Consider the following 22,398-nt stretch of genomic DNA (forward strand, 5'->3'; position numbering starts at 1 on the left):
CCTGGCCAAAAAAAAAAAAGCCCTGGAAAACTTGTCTCCAAAATAACTAGCAACAGGCCCAGCTGGAAAATTGAACTATATAATTTGTGGGCAGAGATGGGAGGGAGAATTTATGGGGAGAACCATGGAAAGGATGACCTTGATCAATATGCATTGTACCTCATTAGAGAATTGAAACATATTTCTACATCTACTTAATGGTAAATTAAAAAAAAAAAAAAGGCCCAGCTGGAATTGTACACCAAATGATAGAGCACCAGCTGAATAAGCATGAGGTCCTCAGTTGAAAGTCCCTTCCCCCTCAAGAAAAGGTCCAAACTCCAAACCATAACAGTTCAGAAATTTCTAAGATCATTTTGTCAAAGGTTAGATTCTTAAGGAAAATGCGGGTTTTAAATACGAAGTGAAAGGCTTGGCACCAGTGGCTCATGCCTGTGATCCTAGCTACCCAGGAGGCTGAGATCTAAGGACTGTGGTTCGAAGCCAGACTAGTCAAGAAAGTCAGCGAGACTCTTACCTCTAATTAAACACAAAAAGGCCAGAAATGGGGTTGTGCTCAAGTGGTAGAAAGCTAGTCTTGAACAAAAAAAGGTCAGGGACAGCACACCAGGGCCTGAGTTCAAGCCCCAAGAGGTCCTATCTAATAAGTAAGGCTTCTGAGAGTGCTCACTGATTATTCCATGAAAAGGAAAATTAAAGTATGCATTAGCAAATACTCAGACTTCCACTTCTAAATATTTTTATATCAACAGATAAAATATGTTTGAGACCCAGTCTTGCTATGTATCCCAGGCTGACCTCAAACTCATGATCCTTCAGTCTCCTTAGGTTTGAATTACAGGTGTGTACTACCATGCCTCATATAAAATGTACTCTTATGAAAAAAATTAATGAAGTTAGATCAGAATAACCTGTCCTACAATTCCTAGAATAATGTTAATTTTAATTTAACAGAAACAGGAGTCAAGTCCATTAGTAAAGAATTCCCAGACAATTTTCAACCATCTTTTTTCTCATCCGAAATTTATTTTATCACTCAAAAGTCATGCTCCACTGAAATCCAATAGCACTGTAGAATTTTATCACATTACTGGAATTGGATGGACGAGATAGCTCAATGAGCAAGCTGATTACCAGCCTCTGACTAAAAGTGGCTGAGCAACTGGGCACCAGTGTCTCATGCTTGTAATCCTTGCTGTTCAGGAGGCTGAGATCCAGAAGATAATAGATTGAAGCCACCCTGGGCAGAGGAGTTTGTAAGACTGTCTCCAAAGTATCCAGCAAAAATCTGGGCTGGAGGTGTGCACAGCTCAAGTGATAGAGCGCCAATCAAGCAAGAAAACTGAGCAAGTGTGAGGCCTAGTTTCAAATCCCAGTACCACCACTATCTATCTATCTATCTATCTATCTATCTATCTATCTATCTATCTATCTAATATATGCTAACAAATAATTTTAAAGATAAAAGTGCACAAAGCAAATTGTCGTATTTAAGTTGTTTTTAAAATACCAACAATAAATCAGAGGTTTTATGTTATTATAAAGGTGATGTACAGAGGAATTACAGTTTCATAAATCAATCATATCTTTCTGTACACTGTTACCCCTCCCTTCACTCTCTCCCTGTTTTTCTCTCCCATCCTCACCCACAAGGTGTATAGATCATTTTCAACATATTTTCTACTGCGTACTGTGTAACCAGTTCTTCCTATTTCCTCCAAATGTTTTGCATGCTGTAATTATAGCCTGTGAATGATATCAGAGGTAAAGATGGTTTTTAAAAAACTGTTTTCCCCAGAATTCTTTAAGCCTAATCTAATTATGTAACTATGGCATGTTTCACTACAATGTGTGAGTCACAAAGCATGACTGTAACATAGATTGCACATCATGTGAAAATGAGGTTACATCTCTAAGAAGAATGGACAAGAAATACAATAATATTATTGAACACTTAACATTTATTTTGTGATCATATGATCACAATTGTGTGATCTGAATCATCATTATTATCACCATTTCTAGCATCGACATCATATTTGCTATCAAAAGAATAGTTTTAAGCTTAAATGATCAATTCTCAATCTTATGTTTTATTCAATACTGATTTCATGCTTATAGCTATTTAAAATATCCATCTGTAAGTACTTTAGAATTTTATACACTAATATCTTCTCTCTCTAGAAGTTAATGTTATAGAGCATTCAAGAGTATAAAGAATATGGACTTTTTAAATTCTTCAGATAAACAAGTCTCTTTTTCAAATGTTGAAGTCAGCCTCTGTATTGCTAGAATAATACATCTTGAATGTTCCACAGAATCTGCTACCATGGTGATGGACTAACTGATAATATTCTGAACTACTTTATTATCATGGCTGTTCCTGCTATTAGTTAAAGCAGCACATGTTTTTCAAAACTAAAATACTAAAAGGAAATGTTTCCCAGGTCACTGTCCCTTTTTATGTTTATTATCTCATCTCAACATAGATTTAAATAGTTATTTCTTGTGTGCAATTTTTTTTTCATTCTTCCTCCCTCTCCTCCTCATTTTCCTCTTCCCCCTCTTCCTTCTCCTTCTTTTCCTCTTCTGTTTTCTCTTTGGAGACAAGGTCTCACTATGAGCCTAGGCTGGCATAGAACTCACTAGTTAGCTAAAACTAAGCCCCAACTCACAGTTCTCCTACCTCAGCCTCCTAAATCTCAACATTATAGGCATGTGTCACCATGCCAGCCACTCATGTGCAATTTCTGTTGCTTTCCTTCATCAGTCTTTAAAAGTGATTAAATTTATTAATGAATAGAAGATTTAAATGACTCTGGCAACCAACAGCTGAACAATCAATCAGAAATCATTCACAGACCCAAAGAAACATGGACTCTATGGTCTCCCTTATTGGGAATAATTAGTACAGGTTTAGGCAATTCATAACAGAGCATCACAAGGCCCAATAGCTATACCATTATGAACACATAAGATGATGCTAAGAGAAATGAAATCCATGTTGTGGAAACAATTGTTACATCACAGTTGTAACTACTTTCAACATCCTATGTTTATCTGTAGCTTCTATTATTGATGATGTTCTTGTATCACCTTCCTGTGGTTGTACCTACACTATCGCTGTAATCTTATCTGAGTATATTGGAAACAGTGTTTATGGGTATTGGAAGTAGGAAATTCAAAGGGAATACCAAATTTGAGAGACACAGGGTAAAAAAAGAGAAACAACTACAAAAGCAATACTTGCAAAAATGTTTGGTGTAAGTGAACTGAACACCTCCGGGGGGGGGGAAGGGAAAGGGGGGGAAGGAGGGGGGTATGAGGGACAAGGTAACAAACAGTACAAGAAATGTATCCAATGCCTAACGTATGAAACTGTAACCTCTATGTACATCAGTTTTATAATAAAAACTTTAAAAAAAGAAATCATTCACAGATTCAATACTACACACACACACACACACACATACACACACACACACAATCCTTTATGAGTTTGATTCCCCAAGTAAATCATCCATGAAGATGGCTAGATTCATGCCTATAATTCTAGCTATTCAAGTCTGAGATCTGAGGATCATTGTCTCAAAGCCAACCAAGACATTAAAGTCCAAAAGACTCAATCTCCCATTAAGCAATAAAAAGCTAGATCGTAGGTATCACTCAAGTGGTACAGTGCCAACCATGAGAGAAAAAGCCACATGACAATATAAGGCCCTGAATTCAAGATCCAATACTAACAAGCATGTACACACAAACACACACATGCACACATTAGTTAATGAATGACTTATAAACACTAGTTAACTTAAGCCTTCCAAGCCGTTGCCTTGATTTCCCTCCTGGAAATCAAAATTATTATTATGTGCAAACGAGAAACATATACATCAGAAGAGTTAAATAACATATTTATAGGTTAGGGCTGGATTTGAAACTAGATCTCTCAACTTTAAATACCATATTCACTTGTGAGGGAAAGTAAATATGTCTTGTAAATACTCATATCCAGAGACTAAAGACAGACAAAATGAATCTGAATCCTACCAAGCAATACTGAAGTTCCTTACAGAGAATGCTACTTTGTTCTGAGGATGGGGTATGAAAAGGAGCACTTGGGAAATGACAGAAGTATTAGTAGTACTCCTGTTCTTAAATTAGGTGGCAGGCTTACCAGTAGTCATTATATCACCTTACCTTATTCCTGATGTAGGTGCTACATTTTCTGTTCACATTAAACTATTCTGTGAAAACAATTAGGATTTCAAAGAAATGATTTTTATTGTATTGTTTTTAAAAAGGTGATATACAAAGAGGTTATGGTTTCATAAGTCCAGTAAAGAGTACATTTCTTTTGGAGCAATGTCACCCCTTCCCTCACTCTCTCCCAGTGTTTCCCTACCCACAAGTTGTAGAGTTCATTTTCAACAGTGTCCACTGAGTACCATTGCTGCATCTAGTCATTCTTTGTCCCTCTATTTCTGTACCTCCCTTTACACTCCCAAAAGAAATTAATTATTAAGAGATATTATGAAATCTATCCAAATGGCTTAAAAATAAAACCCAATATCTTTTTTTTCCCTTGGGTTATCTTAAGAGTGGAATACATAGAAGTTCTTCCCATACACTTAACTGTCATTATTTCTGTATCAGAACTAAAATAACTCCACTGCGTATTAGAGAAAATCTGTCCCTAAAATAAGATTAGAACAAAAGCCCAAGAGGATTAATTCTTCCAGGAAGGTCATTTCTATTCAAATAGACAAACTTCAGCATCTGTGTAACTCCTGTTAAGCCAACAGGCACTTTTCCTTGAAATAAGATAGTAGATTGGCAGATTAAGATACATGACAACATTGTGTGAAGATGTCCATTTTCTCAAAATAGTACTTTCTCTTTGTTTGTGTATGTATTCTGTCAAACCGGCCCCAACTATATTTCAGCCCTATTCACAAATATCTGATAGGCTAGCCTACACTGTGGTTTGGTATTATTTATTAATTCTTATTGTAAAAACAGTCATATGTATGGTTATAAAAAGCCAGCCACTAATAACCATTGTTCAAAGGTAATCATTGTCTTTACCATTGTTCAAAGGTAATCATTGTCTTTTAGCTATCCTTAGTTCTTTTTATTAATGTCGTATGTCTTCATGTCATTTCTGCAGTACAATTTCTTGATTTTAAATGAACTTATAAAATGTTTGCATTTATCAAAATTGCATTTACATTTCTTAGAAAATAAAATAGTACTATAAAGCTTACAATGAAGAACAGGAGGAAGTGGAACAGGAGACTCTGAATGTCCCGTCCCTCTCAATTTCTCATAGTCTCCAGGAGCAACTTCCTTCAACTCTTCAATCTTTTTGTTTAGCTACTTGCATTCATAATTCTAATTGTTATGTTTATACTGATTTTTTGTATGTGTGCTAGTACTGGGGCTTGAACTCCGGGCTAACACCAGGCTTATACTCAGGATTATACTGATATTTTTATTATTCCATCTTATATACATACATATCAACTTCTTACTCTGGAAAAATTTGGCTTGGATATTCTTTCATACCCAACTTTACAACTCTGGGCCAGTTCAGTGTTCACTTTCTAATTATTTGTGGCTATGTAAATATTGTTAACAACTAAGATACAGGCTTTTAATTTCATTTTTATTATTAATTTTTTTATTGTTATTATAAAGGTGATATACAGAGGGGTTGCTGTTTCATAAGCCAGGTAATGAGTACATTTCTTCTTGGACAATGTGACCCCTTCCTTCACTCTTCCGTTTTTCATTTTCAACCTAGTATCTACTGAGTGCCATTGCTACATTTGTTCACTTTCTGTGTCCTCCTTACTTGCGCCCCCCCCAAAAAAAACCCAAATAAATGATCCAACAAGACAAAACAAGAGAGTAGACACAAACTGCTTGTTTCCATTTCCTGGAGTTCATTTCAATAAGTATTTTTGTCTGACCAGAAGCACAAAGACATTATGCCTTTGAAGACATATAGCTGATTAGTTTTCTATTTATTCATTACTTATTCTTTATGAATTCTCTAACTTTAGAAGTCCTATGTGAACATATAGATAAGGTATTATTTCTGTTTTGTCTTTTTTCCTTAGAGACATCCATCCTGGAGTCAGGGTCTTCTGGCTTCCTTCTGGACAAAATGTACTTTAGATTTTCTGCATGACAACTTAGAAATAGATTTTTTTATTTCCCATATTATCAGCCTATGTTTCTCCTTTGTCTCTCTCTCCTATGTTGGATCTCATATTTTTGTTTTCTGAAAATTATATCTTCCTGGGTCTTTTTTTAAAAAAAATTCCTAATTTTAGTGGACATATCATTGATAGATTGCTAAGAAAAAGTTAATGAAAACAGTATTTTTGAAACGTTGCATATTTGAAAGTGTCCTTTATACTTGGTTAGTACTTGGCTGATATAGAATCCAGGGAAATGAAATCATTTCACTTTTCATGGTATCAATCTCATTTGACAGCCTAATGTTGAGAAGCACAGTGCCATTGTATTCTCTGAATCTAGTTTTTTGTTTGTTTGTTTTATTTTGTTTTGTTTTCTTCTTATCTTATATTTAACAACAGGATATTGCTATGTAGCTCATGATCCTCTTGCCTCAGCCTTTTCAGCTTCAATAAGAGGTTTTCTTGGTTTGGGTTATAAAACATTAACTGATAGATATTTATTGAGTAGTCATTGCTATACCAGGCTTGGTTTTAAATGCTGAAGATTATCTCATTGAGAAAATAAAGGCCCATATTATGCTTTTGAGGAGTTTGTATTCTAGTGGGGATGACAAATAACAAGAAATAAGTAAAATATATAGTATATTATATAAAAATGAGCATCCTCAAGCACAAAAGGAGGATATATACTATTCAGGGAGAAATTTGGGTAAGAAAGACTTACTTAGATGAGAATTTTGAGTAAAGATCCAAGGAAGAAGTGAAGCAGACTGTGTTTATATTCAGAACATTAACTTTCTGAGCACAGAGAACACTAAGTGTAGGCCTCAAAATGAAAGTACAACAAATGGACAGTCCAGGAAATGTCCAAGATGAGTTACAAATGTTCACCAATATATCAGTGATATTTAATGTTACATGACTAGATAAGAGCACTCAGGGATTATAATTAGATACTAAAGCCTCGGGTACTCCAGTAGTTAGAGACACAAGAGATAAAAAGGAATCACTTTAAAAGATAGAGAAGGATCAGCTAAAAAGAGAAAAACTAAGTGTAGTATGTACTGGTAAGTGAAAACAGTGTCGCAAAGAAAAGTCACCATATTTACCCAGTGCTGCTGATAGATCCAAGAAGATGAAGTCTGAATATTAGCTACATATTTGGCATCAGGAGATCATCAGAGAATTTTAGGTAGAGCAGTTTGAATAGCAAGATAAGGATGAAAAGATGGTTAGAGTGGATGTGAGAGAGAATGGGTAAAGAGGAATGAATGGAGATGGGCTGGCTAGACTGTTGCTAACAAGGTGAAATTTGGACAGCAACAAACATGAATGGAGAGCAGATTAAGAAAGAGAGAGAATGTCATGTGATTACATGGCAAAGATGACAATGATATAACTCGTAGAATGTCAAAAACAGCCAGAAAATCATCAGAAGCTCTGAAGCAAATTCTCTCTCATGGCTCTCAGAAAAGACTAGTCCCACTAACACTTGTAGCTGACTCTGTCCTTCAGCCTAGTGAGATAATACATTTCTGTTACATAAACTATCTGTTATACAAGTTATCTTTAAGATGACAACCCTAGCAAAATAACACAGTAGGCCCTGGAAATGCATAGGGTCAATTCTTCTCCCTCTTTGCCTTCTTTCCCCAGAAGATTTGATATTAATTGGATGGGAAAAAAATCCAGGTAAAATAGTAAGGAAAAGAGAGCCACAGTGAACAGAGATGATTGAGCTAATTAGTAAGAAATGGATTTGCAGCTTTTGAAATTCATTGTGACACCTGAAACGCTGGCTAACACCAGAGTCTAGTCTTTCAACATCCTTGATCAATATCTAAGATCTATCGTTTTCAACTATGGACTTCTCATCTTGTGTTCAAAATGTTAGTCTCTTTCTCAAATCCTCCACTTCTTTAGGAAAACTTCTACTTCCTTGGAGGAGCTATTCTTACACAGAGTGGTCTGGTTTTAAAGTGAACATCTAATTGATGGAATCTGATGGAAACATATTTTTGAGTTTCAGAATCTTTCATTGTTCCTCATCTATTAATATTTTTATCTAGAGCACTTATAGTCAAGTTCTGTAGTGACTCAGATTTTAGTTTGAATCCTGTCATTTATTATTCATGAGATAATGGAAAAATTATTTCAGCTGCTCTAGTCTTCATTCCTTTAGCTATAACATTTGATTGCTAGAGATATATGTTTTATAAGATTGTGATAATTGAATGAAATAATATAAATAAAACCCATACACAATGTCCTGTGCTATAGACACATAAAATTAACGCTTGTTTCTCTTCTTTCTTCATGCCTCTCATCCAGTTTGGCCCAGAGTAAGGAGTATAAATTCCAAACCAGCCAGAAAAATCTACTCCCTACAATTCAGCACTATTTTCCATGACCCTCCAAAATAGCGTTTTCAAGGGGTCATATCTTAGAGAAAGTTGATGGCTTGTTCCCCTGGGCATTGAGTCCTGGAAGACATCCTGATAGATGGTATTCTATCCTTGACAATTGTAGATCTTCATCACAATCACTTAGTATCCTGGGTTATAGAAGGCATGGAACTTTTCCCAGCTATCTCTCTGTGTTGTACCTCAATATTTAATTTCTTGAATAAATGTTGGCTATCAGCTTGATATCTTTTCTTTCACATCTTTCTCATAAAAGCAGATAAATTGTATTTAGTTATACAACTAGATGAGCAACAAAGACATTAGGGCTATCAAATGAAGTTTTCTCCTCAGTTATTTTATTCTCAGTAAATTTTCCAATATACTTAACGCTTTTGTTTTGAGCCATTCAAAATATTCAAATGATTCAATATCAGTTTCCAGAACTTTCTTGTTACTTTAACCCACTTTCTGGTATATTTGGCACAGGAGGGATCATTATTATATTTTTACATCATTGTAGAAACAATGCTTTTTCAATAATCAAACACATTTTATGTCTTCTGTTTATCACTGGCCCCTAATTTTGTTTCATTCTTGGATGTTTACATGAAATAGGTAATTGAAAATAGCCAATAAATAAATAAGACGTAGGAAATTTTAAAGAATTTTCGTCAATAGATCAACAATTCTTTATTCCTGTCTCACTCTATTTCCTGATGCTGCAGAGAATGTAGACAAAATTGTAAATGCGCTTTCTATATTTCAAGGGAAAGAAATTAAAATAAGGATGAGGCTTGATGACCTGACCAAAAACTAAATTCAGATAAATTTTTTCAGATGCTTTCAATAATAAGGTGGGAAGACAAATAAGGCTAGTGTCAATTCTAAGTTTGTTTTTTTTTCAATTCTAAGTTTTTACTAAATGTTTTCTTAAACAGTATCTAAGCCTCTTTCTCTACCTTCTCGCTGCCACAACTGTTAACTACTCTGCTTTCCCGCCCTCCCCATCTGAAAATGTGTTACAAACCTTGATGACTAATATTTGGGAAGATCTTGATCCTTAGATGAGTAATGACATTATAAAGTCTCTATTCTCAGTGATTTTTGAGAGGCTTTGCTAGGCCATTTGATTAAGCCAAGGAACCAAGGAACCATTACAAATATAATACAACAGAGACTTTTAAAAGTAATTATACATTGGGCCTTGTCCTTTCTTACAACTTTGTAGAGTCCTGAGTCTCCAATAAGAAGAACTATAAACTAGGCTTTTTTGAAACTCAAATGGGCCAGAGAAGAGCCAAGCCAGTTGCAGCCTGAAATCTCATCTAACAGCTGACAGATGTGTATGAAACTACAGCTAGATTGTAACCCCAGCTACACAGCTACAGACCTGAAGACCTTCCCAGCTGAACCCACAGAATCACAAGAAAGAACAAAAAGCTTTTGTTTTCAGCCACTAAGTTTTGAGATGACTTACCAAAAAGCTAATAGATATGTTTTCTAATAAGATTAAGAAAAGAGCATGTCAAAAGGACAATAGGTAATTCATTAAACTTTTTTTTTTTTTTTGCCAGTCCTGGGGCTTGGACTCAGGGCCTGAGCACTGTCCCTGGCTTCTTTTTGCTCAAGGCCTAGCACTCTGCCACTTGAGCCACAGCGCCCCTTCTGGCCGTTTTCTATATATGTAGTGCTGGGGAATCGAACCCAGGGCTTCATGTATGTGAGGCAAGCACTCTTGCCACTAGGCCATATCCCCAACCCCTCATTAAACATTTTCAGTGTCATCAGATATCAAAGTCCATTCACAAACTTTTCAATTACTCAAGAAAAGCATCTGAATTTTTCTCATATTTGGGAAAAAATAAAATTTTAAATTATATTTTTATTGTTTTAAGTAGTTGTACAAAGGAGTTACCATTCAACAAATCAGCTCATGAATATAATGCATGTTGATACATTTAATCTTTTCAAACCTCATTTTTATTGACTAGTTTTATTTGCTTTTACAATTGTGCTTGATAACTTTTAAATTTTATAAAGATGAAGTTGCAAAATTGAAAGTATTCTAATTATCTTTAAAAAATTTTACTTATAGACACTTACATACATCATTGCATTTAGGGTTCTCTGAGACTTCTATATCTTCTTTTTTTTAATAATTAAATTTTGTTGACAAGGTGTTGTGCAAAAGGGGTACAGTTACATAATAAGGCAGTTAGTACATTTCTTGTGATATCTTACAAGAGAATCGAAACTGAAATATGAAATTTGGGGTATAAGAATGCCCTATCAGCTTAGAAATTTTTAAGGTTCTTTCCATATATTTGTTGGGAAACAGAAGAAAAGAAAAATAGGAAATTCTATTCTAAACCAGTAAAATGGTGACAAGTTGTCTGTGGTCACATGGGAAAAGTAAATGTCGCATGGCTTTGGGTACTCTACTGTGTGGCAGACCCAGGACTAAGGACTTCATCCATCTTTTATCATGACTTTGATAAGATTAATTTCTCCTCAACTCCCAAAGCAGGTATTCTTATATCTTCCTCAGAGAATGATTAGGATTACATTGAGATAATGTATATAAAAGTATTCAGTACACAATTGATAGACTTTTGGAAACCATTCAACAAACATTAATTCTCACAATTATTTTTATGGTAGAAAATTCAAACCATTACAGTCTGCGTGATTTCGTTACATTTTATCAGCTGTTGATTTGTTCCCTTTTAGGAACCAAAGTTCTAAAACAAAAGCTCTGTCATATCTTGTTCTTTATTTGTTTTCTTGTTTATTTCTAAAATCATACTTTAATTGTATATGTACATTTTTCTTTATTATTAATGTAATTTAATTAATTTTTATTTAATTTAAATTTTATTTAAGTATGTATTATTAATATAATCAACAGCAAGACAATCTTTCTTTTTTTTTTTTTTTTTTTTGGCCAGTCCTGGGCCTTGGACTCAGGGCCTGAGCACTGTCCCTGGCTTCTTTTTGCTCAAGGCTAGCACTCTGCCACTTGAGCCACAGCGCCGCTTCTGGCCGTTTTCTGTATATGTGGTGCTGGGGAATCGAACCTAGGGCCTCGTGTATCCGAGGCAGGCACTCTTGCCACTAGGCTATATCCCCAGCCCAAGACAATCTTTCTTTTTTTTTTTTTTTTTTTTTTTTTTTGGCCAGTCCTGGGCCTTGGACTCAGGGCCTGAGCACTGTCCCTGGCTTCTTCCCGCTCAAGGCTAGCACTCTGCCACTTGAGCCACAGCGCCGCTTCTGGCCGTTTTCTGTATATGTGGTGCTGGGGAATCGAACCTAGGGCCTCATGTATCCGAGGCAGGCACTTTTGCCACTAGGCTATATCCCCAGCCCCAAGACAATCTTTCTTGATATGCCTCTTCCAGTGCATTTATAGCAGCAAACCACTTTGTGTCATTTTAGAATCTCTCTGGGTAATAAGGTAGAATGTAAACAAGTCATATAATATGAAGTAATTACATCAATAATCTCATTCAATGTTCCAAGTAAAATGTATTTTTAATTTTTCCTTAATTAACTCAACTATGGTATCTGAAACAAACAGGAATTTATTTTTCTGATGCAACAAGAAGTCCAAGATGAACAATTACTATAGGCATGGAGTGGTTTGGCAATGTTACAACCCTGTCTCCAATTCTCTTGGTATTACTACATAGACACAAATGACTGGCAACTCCAGAGATCATGTCTTGAAGAAAAAAGGATATTTAATGTGCACTTGCACCACCTGCTTCTTTCCTTTTAAAAAAATTGTGATATAATTTATATGTAATGAAAATAAGCTTTTTTACATACAACAATTGATAATGAATGGGACCATCAAACAAATAACATACAAAAATTTCTGCTGAAACAGAGTACCATAGAACATCATCTTGATAGTGCCCTATGGTCCTTTACAGACAGTCCCTTCACACATGTTTCTGGATGATCTATTCTTAAATTTCATACAAGTTACATCATATAGTGTGCTATTGCTTTTTTTTTTTTTTTTGCCAGTCCTGGGGCTTGAAGTCAGGGTAAGAGCACTGTTTCTGGCTTTTGCTCAAGGCTAGCACGCTACCACCTGAGCCACAGCGCCACTTCTGGCTTTTTTGTATATATGTTGTGCTGAGGAATTGAACTCAGGGCTTCAACTATGTGAGGTGAGCACTCTACCACTAGGCCATATTCCCAGCCCTGCATGTATTTTTTAATAAACATAATATTTTTGAGATTGCCCTGGGTTTTTGTAGAGTACAGCTTTTGGATGCTGAGTAGGCTTCATTTTTCCTTTCTTATGAGAATACCAAAGCTTTCTTAAAAACTACCCCAAGGAAGGTCTATTTGCAAATCGTGGTTGTGATCTAGTCACATGGGCAGCAGTCACTAATAGGAAAGTATTGCCTTTTGGGCTTCTATTATTGGAGATTGCAGGGAGAATTAAGTTAACAATGACCTTTGAGTAGTTAAAAGCCTGAAATAAATTGTGCAGTTTTGAACTTCATGCTAAAATTTAGATTTCATTCTTATGACTATTTGAAATGCACACTATCTCATTTCAAGGTAAATGTAATAACCACAAATGACAAATGTAATAGACACAAATAATAATGACAATTATTGTGAATAATAATTACTTTGAAATAAACCAATGAAAACATTAATTTGGAAATTATAAAGCCACTTGCTTCACAATTTAAGAAATATTGAATTACAAGTAAAATATGAAAAGAAAAATTAGCAAAAATATAATTGGCATACAATAAATTATATGAGGCAAGCACTCTTGCGACTAGGCCATATTCCCAGCCCCCATACAATGAATTATATTCCCAAAACTTCACTGTACAATATGGTAGCCACTAGTAATTTTGCTTACTTAAATTAAGCTTACATAACCATTTGGAACCTCAGATACACTAGCCAGATCTAAAAAATAAAATCACTGTATCTTGCTCCCAACTACCATATCAGTGAATGCATAAAATGTATCTTTAAGTATAATGGCAGGGTGTATAGATAACACTGCCCAAGAAAGAGGAAGAAAAGAACACGTAAAGGTCATTTCCCATCATTTTAATATAATTTTAATTGGCTTAGGAACTATCAAAGAATGGACGAGCAGTCTCACTACAAAAATCATTAAACGTTTTAGTGAATATTAAAGCAATATTTATTTCATTAAATATTTATTGACTATATACTTATTGAATAAATATTTGATGAACTATTTAATTAAATATTGAAATAATAAATGTTAGTAAACATGGACATATTTATTTTCACTGTTCTCAGGGAATTTCTGGTATAATATGGGGAAAATAAACAGGTGATATCAAGTAGTGGCAAACGTTATGGACAAAAATTAAACTGGGCCAGGCACCTGTGGTTCATGTCTGCAATCCTAGCTACTCAGGAGGTTGAGATCTGATGATCACAGTTCAAAGTCAGGCTGGGCAGGAAAATGGGAGATTCTTTTCTCCCATTAACTGCTAGAAAACCAAAAGTGGCATGGTGGCTCAAAGTGGTAGATAACTAGCATGGAACTGAAGAGCTCAGGGACAGTGCCCAGGCTCAGAGCTCAAGTCCTACAAACAACAACAAAAATTAAGCTGGGCAAGGAATGAGGGAGAACATGCCCCAGGGTGCTATGCTTGAGTAAGGCTTGAGCATGTTTCCTGAAGGTTACATGGATGAAGCTTGTAAAGTATAAAAGTGAATATGAGAATTATAATTCTGGAAATATAGAAATACTTCAAATATTTATTTTACCCATTTAAAATGGCATATAATTCATCTAAGGTCTGTTTGCTAGAGTCCTTAACAATACAAAGCCAAGTTATATGAGATGACTTTGTGGCACTGGAGAATTTGTGCAAGGACCTGATGAAATGTAAGCTGTCTCAGGACATCATCTTCTGAGTTACATAGTTACTGCAGGCACTTCCAAGATTGAGAAATACAACAGGGCAGACCTCATGGGAAATTGGAATCATGACTAAATTCTAATGACCTGAATTCTCTTAGTTCACAAGGAATGTTATTTTCTAATGAGGGAAGGTGATTGCATCCATACGTACCAATTCAAACTGGAGAACTAGGTTTAGTCCAACTCACAGGTTGGTCATTGTGTCCACTCTTTATAGTAGTCCAAACATGTGTTTCCCAAGAAAAACAAAGCTGTATTTACTCAAAGTCTGCACAAACCATTACACCTTCTGGAAGTTCTTCTAGGAAGAATAAGGCAAAAACAGTAATCTTGGCTGAAAAAGAATAGATACTGTAAGATTACTTGAAATTTGCTTTTTGTTTATACTAAACAGGTCTTTAGTATAAAACTACATGGAAACATTTCTTCAGGAAACTCACTTAGTTGATATTCTGTGACTACTTGGTGATATGAAAACAGTAACGAGCTGAATAGTATGTATATGTTCTGCAATTAGGACAATTTGTTTCTGAGTTTTAGCTAACACTTTCTGTAATACTGGCAGGCTTATATTTACACCCACTGTAATAGTAACACCTTAAATTTCTCTAATACCTTAATTAGGTTGTGGGCCAATTTGAAGGAATCGTAGTTTCATAAGTTGTTATTTCAAAATACTTAGCTTTTGAAGCCTAAATCACTAACAAATTTGTCCTAAATTTTATCTAACACATTCTGTAAGAATGTCTTTCTTCTTTTCAAACTTTGATTTTATTTGGAGATAGAATCAAATGTAGTAAGACTTAAAATATCAGGCCATGCCATGCCATATATCTCCATGTTCGTGTCTGGTGTCCTGTCTCCTGTCACCATGGCTTCCCACTTCAGCTCTCCATTGGAGCTGAATTAGTTTGCTGGTATTGTTTTTGTTCTATCTTCCCTCTCTGGCCTGTTTCCTAACAATGTTAAAGGTATTTGCATGCTGAAGGCCTTTGCAACAACTGGCTGCCTACAGACTGCTAATGATCTAATAAAGACTCCAAGATTCGATGCTTAAAAAAAAATCAGTATTTTGGAGTACAGTTAACAAGGATTTTCATTACCAAACTAAGAAAAATGATCAAGTAATTTTACCTTTTGAGCTTTCAGTTTCTTTATAAAATGTTGACAAGGTATCAGCATGCTTCTTCCTATTTTCTTTATTTATATTTTACTTCTATGAATTAATACAAATTATAATTGTTGATTTAAGTGTTTAAAGTCTCTGTTTTTTTCAGTGTGATGCTAAGTGCTAAGAACTTGAGTCACATTTGCAAAAGAAGCTTAAGGGTATGTCCCCTAAATCTTAAGCCTTGTGAAAACTATTACATTGCCTGGCTTTCTGGCATTGTAAAAACTTGATTATTCATAGAAGCCTATCTGACAACAATGAGAAGTTGGTTAGGCAGAGAAGCTGCAGTTAGGACTAAGTAGTTAAATTGGGAAAAATGAATTTGAAGTTTATTTTACAAGTGGTAGGAAGTAATTTCATAATGAGAAGATTTGCTGAACTTTGTATTTTTTGAAAGCTCATCTGAAAGACATAGGGATTGGAATGCAATGGGGAGAAATTAAATAAACTTACCAGCTTGAATTCTTATGGGGTGGCAATGGAAAAGAAAACTAGGAATAGGTCAAAAGATAGTGGGAAAGAGGGCTGGGGATATGGCCTAGTGGCAAGAGTGCTTGCCTCGTATACACGAGGCCCTGGGTTCGATTCCCCAGCACCACATATACAGAAAATGGCCGGAAGGGGCGCTGTGGCTCAAGTGGCAGAGTGCTAGCCTTGAGCAAGAAGAAGCCAGGGACAGTGCTCAGGCCCTGAGTCCAAGGCCCAGGACTGGCCAAGAAAAAAAAAAAAAAGATAGTGGGAAAGAAGGCACAACAGGTCATGGCACCTGATATGATAGGTGAAGTAAATAAAAAATGAGGAGTGGAGAAGAGTGGAAGGAGGTCATTATCTGAAATAGAGAGGCCTGGAATAGGCCTGGAATATGAGTACTGTAGGGAAGACAAGGGGCATAGTTTGGGGTAGTTTGCATGGCAAGTGATGGAAATGTTCAATGTGAATGGTAGCTGTCAATGTCTTCTAAAGCAAAGCAAAGCCATGAAGACAGAAAACAATGGTTTTGTTAGTGTTTGTTATGAAGTTTTTCTGAAGCCTTGTGTCTTTATGGCTTTGCCTGCAACAGGTAGATCCAATCACTGAAATGTGATTGGATTCTGAGGGTTCTAACTTTATCAGTGGATTAATACGTTGATGAGTCCCTAGCTCAATCGACTATTTGGAAGTAGGGCCTAGTTGGTTGGGGAAAGTGGATCACTGGAAGTGTGCCTTAGAAATATATATCTTGTCTCTGGCATCTTCCTGTTCCTCTTCACTGCTTCCTGGCTGCCATGAGATGACTGGCATTCTTCATTACCTGTCCTTACCATAATATTTGGCCTCATTTCAGGCCCACTGCAAATGGAGCCAAGTGACAATGGACTGAACTGTCCATCACTATGAACAAAAATAAATCCTCCTTCAGGTGTTTGGTCACAATGATGAGAAGTTAACAGATGAGTTAGATGAGTAGATAATTATTGTATGTAGTTTATCCAAACAAACAAATAGATGCATGTTTTTCTCTAAATAATTTCGGTCCTGGTTATAATCTGGTAACTTTTATTTTTAAACCATTGGATTGTTTCTCTGAATTACCAGTATATTAATATGTTCCTTAAAAAAAAACTTGAAGAAAAGTAATAAGCCAAGTGTGGTTGTGCACGCCTGTGATCTTAGCACCTGTAGACTGAAGCAAGAAGGCCAGAAATTCAAGGCTAGACTGGACTATATAGCAAGATCCAGGCCAACTTGGTTTATGCAGTATGCTCTTGGCTCAAAAACAGAGAAAAAGCGAGATAAACTAATGCTAAATTACTATTGATTAAAAATTTAAGAGATATGACATGGTAAGGGAAATATTTTTAATTAAAAATAAATATGAAAGTTAGTGTGGTGGCTCAAGCTTGTATTATTACATGAACATGAACAAACGACTGCTGTAAGAAAGAGTCAGAGCACTAATTCTACCAGCTTGCCCTCCTACTAGAAGTGAATGCACAACTTTCAACATTTATTAAACATTTATTATTTATTATATAATAGGTGTCTACCTATTATACGTAAAGCAGATTGGTGGCTGTTAGCACTGGGAAACATTGAAATGCCCTTGTCACTTTAGCAGATGTTCTTGAACATTTTCAGCACATACTGAGAAAGCAGTATGCACTAATGAATAGGAATGTCTATCCAGCATCCTGGGCTTCCTCCTTCTAGGCAATCAGAATCTCAGACAGAATTACTACTTGGTTGTAATCTTAATTCTGTTTAGCTTGATGAATAAGCTAAATACTTCTCCCCCCCCCCCCCCCAATTCTTTTATTCCTGTGGTCAGATGTCTAATCTCACTCAGTTCCCAGTTCAAGTTGAGAACGGGACAATTTATACTTGGGTGTTGCATCTAACATCGAGCTTGAGAGGAAAAAAGATTCATCTATAAACTTCTGAATTGGTGCTACTGGAATTAGACTTTGGCTTATGGCGGACCTAAGGTCTTTAGTTTGTCCCTATTTCTTTTTTAAATTCAACTTTCACTTAACACCACTTATATGAATGAGTAAACTCACAGCCTATTTTAGTTTTCACCTCCCAGATCTTTAGTTCAACCAAGCTCAAAACAGAGGAGAAACATTAAGACATTAAAATGTGTAGCTCATCCCAGGAATGGGTTTGAGTGGATGATGGACAGACAGAGAAGGCAGATGAGGATAAGAAAGTATTGTTCAATTATAAACCTGGCTCAATTCAACAAAGTTATTGCATGGAGGACAGTGTGCTAAATCATTGTAGTACTGTCAAGGTGGGTAAGATTTATGCCCTTAAGGAGCTGGGAGTCACAGCTGGAAGTCCTGATGTATGAGCTGAACCACAATAACACAATTAAAAAAATCACCCTAGGGCACAAAGGAAACACAAGGGAAAATCAAACTGGCATTAACTCAAATGTTTTAACAGTCAATCATATACATTAACAACCCTTCCAAAAATCCTAGGTAAGACCAGAAACGAAGGGTAACTGGTTTTAAGGTGATTAAGGCTAGAAAGGTAATGTAGCCAGCTTTGTCCTCGTAAATTCTACAGTTGAAGTTTCTTTCAGAACACTATAGCTTAAGGAGGGGCAGGATTGTGTGCATTGGAACAAAGAGTTCCATAGAGCTATCTGGTGGCAGCACGTGAGTAGGCCTTGAAGGATGCAGCTTGTGGGGTATTGGGAGGGGCTTTCAGGCTTAGGGAAGCAAAGCAAGCAGCAATTCCCAAGTACAAAGACTCCTCCTTCCAAGCATCTTTCCCACTAGTCTTTGCAGCGTTCACCATTAGGCGTTCCAGAGTTCTGTAATTTGAGTTAAAAAGAAAGCTTTAGGTGCACTGAATTCCAGGAGCGCAGGGGGCCCTTAACACCCCCGCGCCAGGAAGTGGGGGGAAGGGCGGGTCCTGGTCCCAGCGCGGGCGGTGCGAAGGCGGGTACGAGGCCCCCGCGGGGGCGGGGAATAGGGCGGGGCCTAGTCCCGGCGTGGGCAGGGCTTCGGGTGGCCTAGCGTCCCCAGCAGGGGCGGGGCTTCAGACGCACCTGCCAGTCGCGTCGGGGCCTGCGGCAGCGGCTGCGCGGAGTGACGTGCCCTCCCCCGCCCCCCCCGTGTGTTTACGTGGAGACGAAGATGGCGGCGGTGACCGCGCGGCTCGTGCGGACGGGGGCGATTCGCCCGTGAGCGCGCACTGGTTCCACGAGAGTTGGGGGAGGGAAACGCCCGCCCAGCCCCGCGCCTCGGGCCACGGAGACCGCATCCCTCCTCCGTCTGAACCGCTCGGTTCTTCCCACCCTGACCCTCCCTACTCTTTCCCCGCCCACTCCGCAGAAGCCATGGAGGACGAGGAGAGGCAGAAGAAGCTGGAGGCCGGCAAAGCAAAGGTAGGAGAGTCCAGGGCCAGCGGCCCGCGGCGGGAGGCTGTGGCCGGGCCGGGTGGAAGGAGGCCGAGCGAGCGGCGTTCCGACGCCCCACGCGCGGCCCGGGCCGGGAAGGAGGTGGGGCAGTGGGGTCTGCGTGTTCCCCACGCCCTCTTTCCTCGGCCCTCCCCCCCTCAATTTCCCAACGGGAGAAGCCGGGCGCTCCTGCCTGGCCCGGGACACTTCCGAGACCGTGCGGCTCCTTTCTCGTAAATGCCCAAAGAAAGCCCTCTTTGTGACTGGAAGCTAATTAATTGCCTTTACATCTCCAACCTTTCACTTTTTTCCCGGGAGTTATTTCTTTTCCTTTTCTGGGTGGTGTCGGCTTTGTGCTGTATTTCCAGGGTGGGGATTTGGGGCTTGTCTTCATTCCGCGGGGGATTGGCGCGCCGGCGGTCGGCCTGTCCTAGGTGGCTGCCGGGCTGGCACTCTCCGGCGTGTGTGATTGGCCGGTGACAGCTGCCTCCTGCGGCTTGCGGGTGGGTGCCACAAGTGCCAGTGCACAACTTGGCTTTTAGGGGCGTCTTCAGAAGCATCTCTTTGTATGTTTGTTTGGACATCTTTGTCATGGCACGCGCTTTTGTACCCTGCTCTCCTGGGGTTGGAACTTGGGGGACAGAAAGGTTCCAGGTAGCCAGCGACAGCAGTAGAATCTGCTTTAGATGATTTTTTTGTTGTATGTATATCAGGCGAGCTTGGAGTGTGTGTGTGTAAAATACTGTAAAGCAAACACTAAGGGATTAGACTTTACCGTCCTTCCGTGGGCTTGCTTCATTAAAAAAAATGTGACCTAGAAAAATTATAAATTGAATAGCCCATTTCTTTTTTTAAAAAAATTACTTCGTTATTTTAGAGGTGGTATACAGGGAGATTACATTTACATGCATCAGGTAATAAGTACATTTCCTTTCATACCGTATCATCTGTTCCTTCACTCTCTCCCAATCCCTCCCTCCCATCTCCACCCATGAGTTGTATAGTTCACTTTCATCAATGTTCAGTGCACTCCACTGCTGCACTTTTTCATCTTTTCCCCCCTCAGATTCTGTACCCTCCCTGCCCACTCTCCCACAGGTATGCACGTGAATACACGGTGTGTAACATAAAGAATACAGATTCATCAGGAAAATAAAACATTAAAAAAGTCGTTTGTTTCCATATCTTTGGAGTTAGTTTCAGTGTGTATATTATTTTATATAATTATGAGGAGGCGCTTAGGCATTGCACCTTTGTGATTCTCTACTAAGATTGTCCTCTTTTGGTCTCACTGTAGGTGAGTATATAGAATCCTTTGTAATTTGTCATATCCCAGTGCATTTTAGATCTAACTTCCACATGTGAGAGAACATTACCATTTATTTGTCTCTCTGATCTTGGGAATACACTAGTTAAAAAGAAAAAAAAGAAGGCTTGTTTGAGCTTATCTTCTGGCCAACCGGTAAGGCCCCTACAATGAAATTCCTCCCATAGATCATGTTGTCTTTTTTAGAGCTAATCACTAGCAATCATACTTGGACCACAATTTTTAAATTATATTAACTATTTTACCTCTTTGTCTTCCCTCTCTCCATACATAAAGAAAAGCAGGCTAATGATTTCAGTGCACAGATGTAGTTCTAGATGTCTCCAGTACAAGTTTGTTAAAAGAATATGTACATTAACTTCATAATTGTATTGTAAAATGTAATTTGCTTTTCCATGTAGCCAGGTAGATTTTTTTTTAACTTTAGAATACAAAAACAGGGAAGGGAATCAGGGCATTTTCTTTTTTGCCAGTTCTGGGGCTTGGGACTCAGGGCCTGAGCACTGTCCCTTGCTTCTTTTTGCTCAAGGCTAGCACTCTGCCACTTGAGCTACAGGGTCACTTCTGGCGTTTTCTATATATGTGGTGCTGAGGAATTGAACCCAGGGCTTCATGCATGCTAGGCAAGCACTCTACCACTAAGCCACATTCCCAGCTCAATCAGGGCATTTTCTGAAGCCCAAAGTTGTTTAAATTTGTGCAACCTGAGTGACTGAGCAAGCCATGTGCATGCCCAGAATTCTAAGCGTAGTGTAGCCCCCATTAAAGGCACTGTAGTTCTCATAAAATGCCTCATTTGTTACCTCAGAATATTTACTATCCACCCCTAAGAGTATCCTTCCCATATGTATGTCCTCTACATGTGGTTCAATTTGGACAGACACATTTCATGATTGAATTGTTTGCCATGAGTACTTGATTTGGAAAAATATAATTTTAGTTTCTTTATATGTGTATTCTTTGTCTTTCAAATTGTACCTAATGGGCTGGGCCATGGTGGCCTATAATGCTAGATACTTGGAAGGATGACATAGGAGAATGGAAGCTGGCATTCCACTTGAGTCACACTTCCCAAATCCATGAGACTTATCTACAGTTAACCAACCAAAACCTGGAACTGGAGGCTTGGCCCATGTGGAAGAGTGTCAGCTCAATACCGGCATGCACGCACACAAAAATTTTATTTACTGGGGTAGACATGCACACATACACTAGAGCTAACTTTTATCCTAGAATATTATTTTCTTCTCGAATTGACTTTGTTTTTTCCAGTGAGAACTAAGTCTGTGACTTGTTATACAGGCAAGGTATATTTGCTCTAGGATTAACTATATAATATAGTAACACTTGATAACTTTTAAAGACAACTTGAGAATCATTTTATAAGTTGTGTAAGTACTGTGGAAAATTATGAAGTTATGAAAACAGGTAGAAATATGGGAAATAGAGTGAA

General features: G+C 37.7%; 1 protein-coding gene across 4 annotated transcripts in view; it reads left to right on the forward strand.

Moving 5' to 3' along the window:
- The first annotated feature begins 19,310 nt into the window (after window positions 1-19,310).
- The window catches only part of Akap9 (A-kinase anchoring protein 9), a 120,914-nt gene continuing 117,826 nt past the window's right edge, over window positions 19,311-22,398 (forward strand). For all 4 annotated transcript variants that reach the window (XM_048339990.1, XM_048339992.1, XM_048339993.1 and 1 more), the window contains exon 1: window positions 19,311-19,606. In XM_048339990.1, the coding sequence (XP_048195947.1) occupies window positions 19,559-19,606 (48 nt within the window). In that variant the 5' untranslated portion in view covers window positions 19,311-19,558. The remainder of the gene's footprint in view (window positions 19,607-22,398) is intronic.

This window comes from Perognathus longimembris, chromosome 2 (genome assembly GCF_023159225.1).
Source record: "Perognathus longimembris pacificus isolate PPM17 chromosome 2, ASM2315922v1, whole genome shotgun sequence".
In the NCBI taxonomy this organism is placed as follows: Eukaryota; Metazoa; Chordata; class Mammalia; order Rodentia; family Heteromyidae; genus Perognathus; species Perognathus longimembris.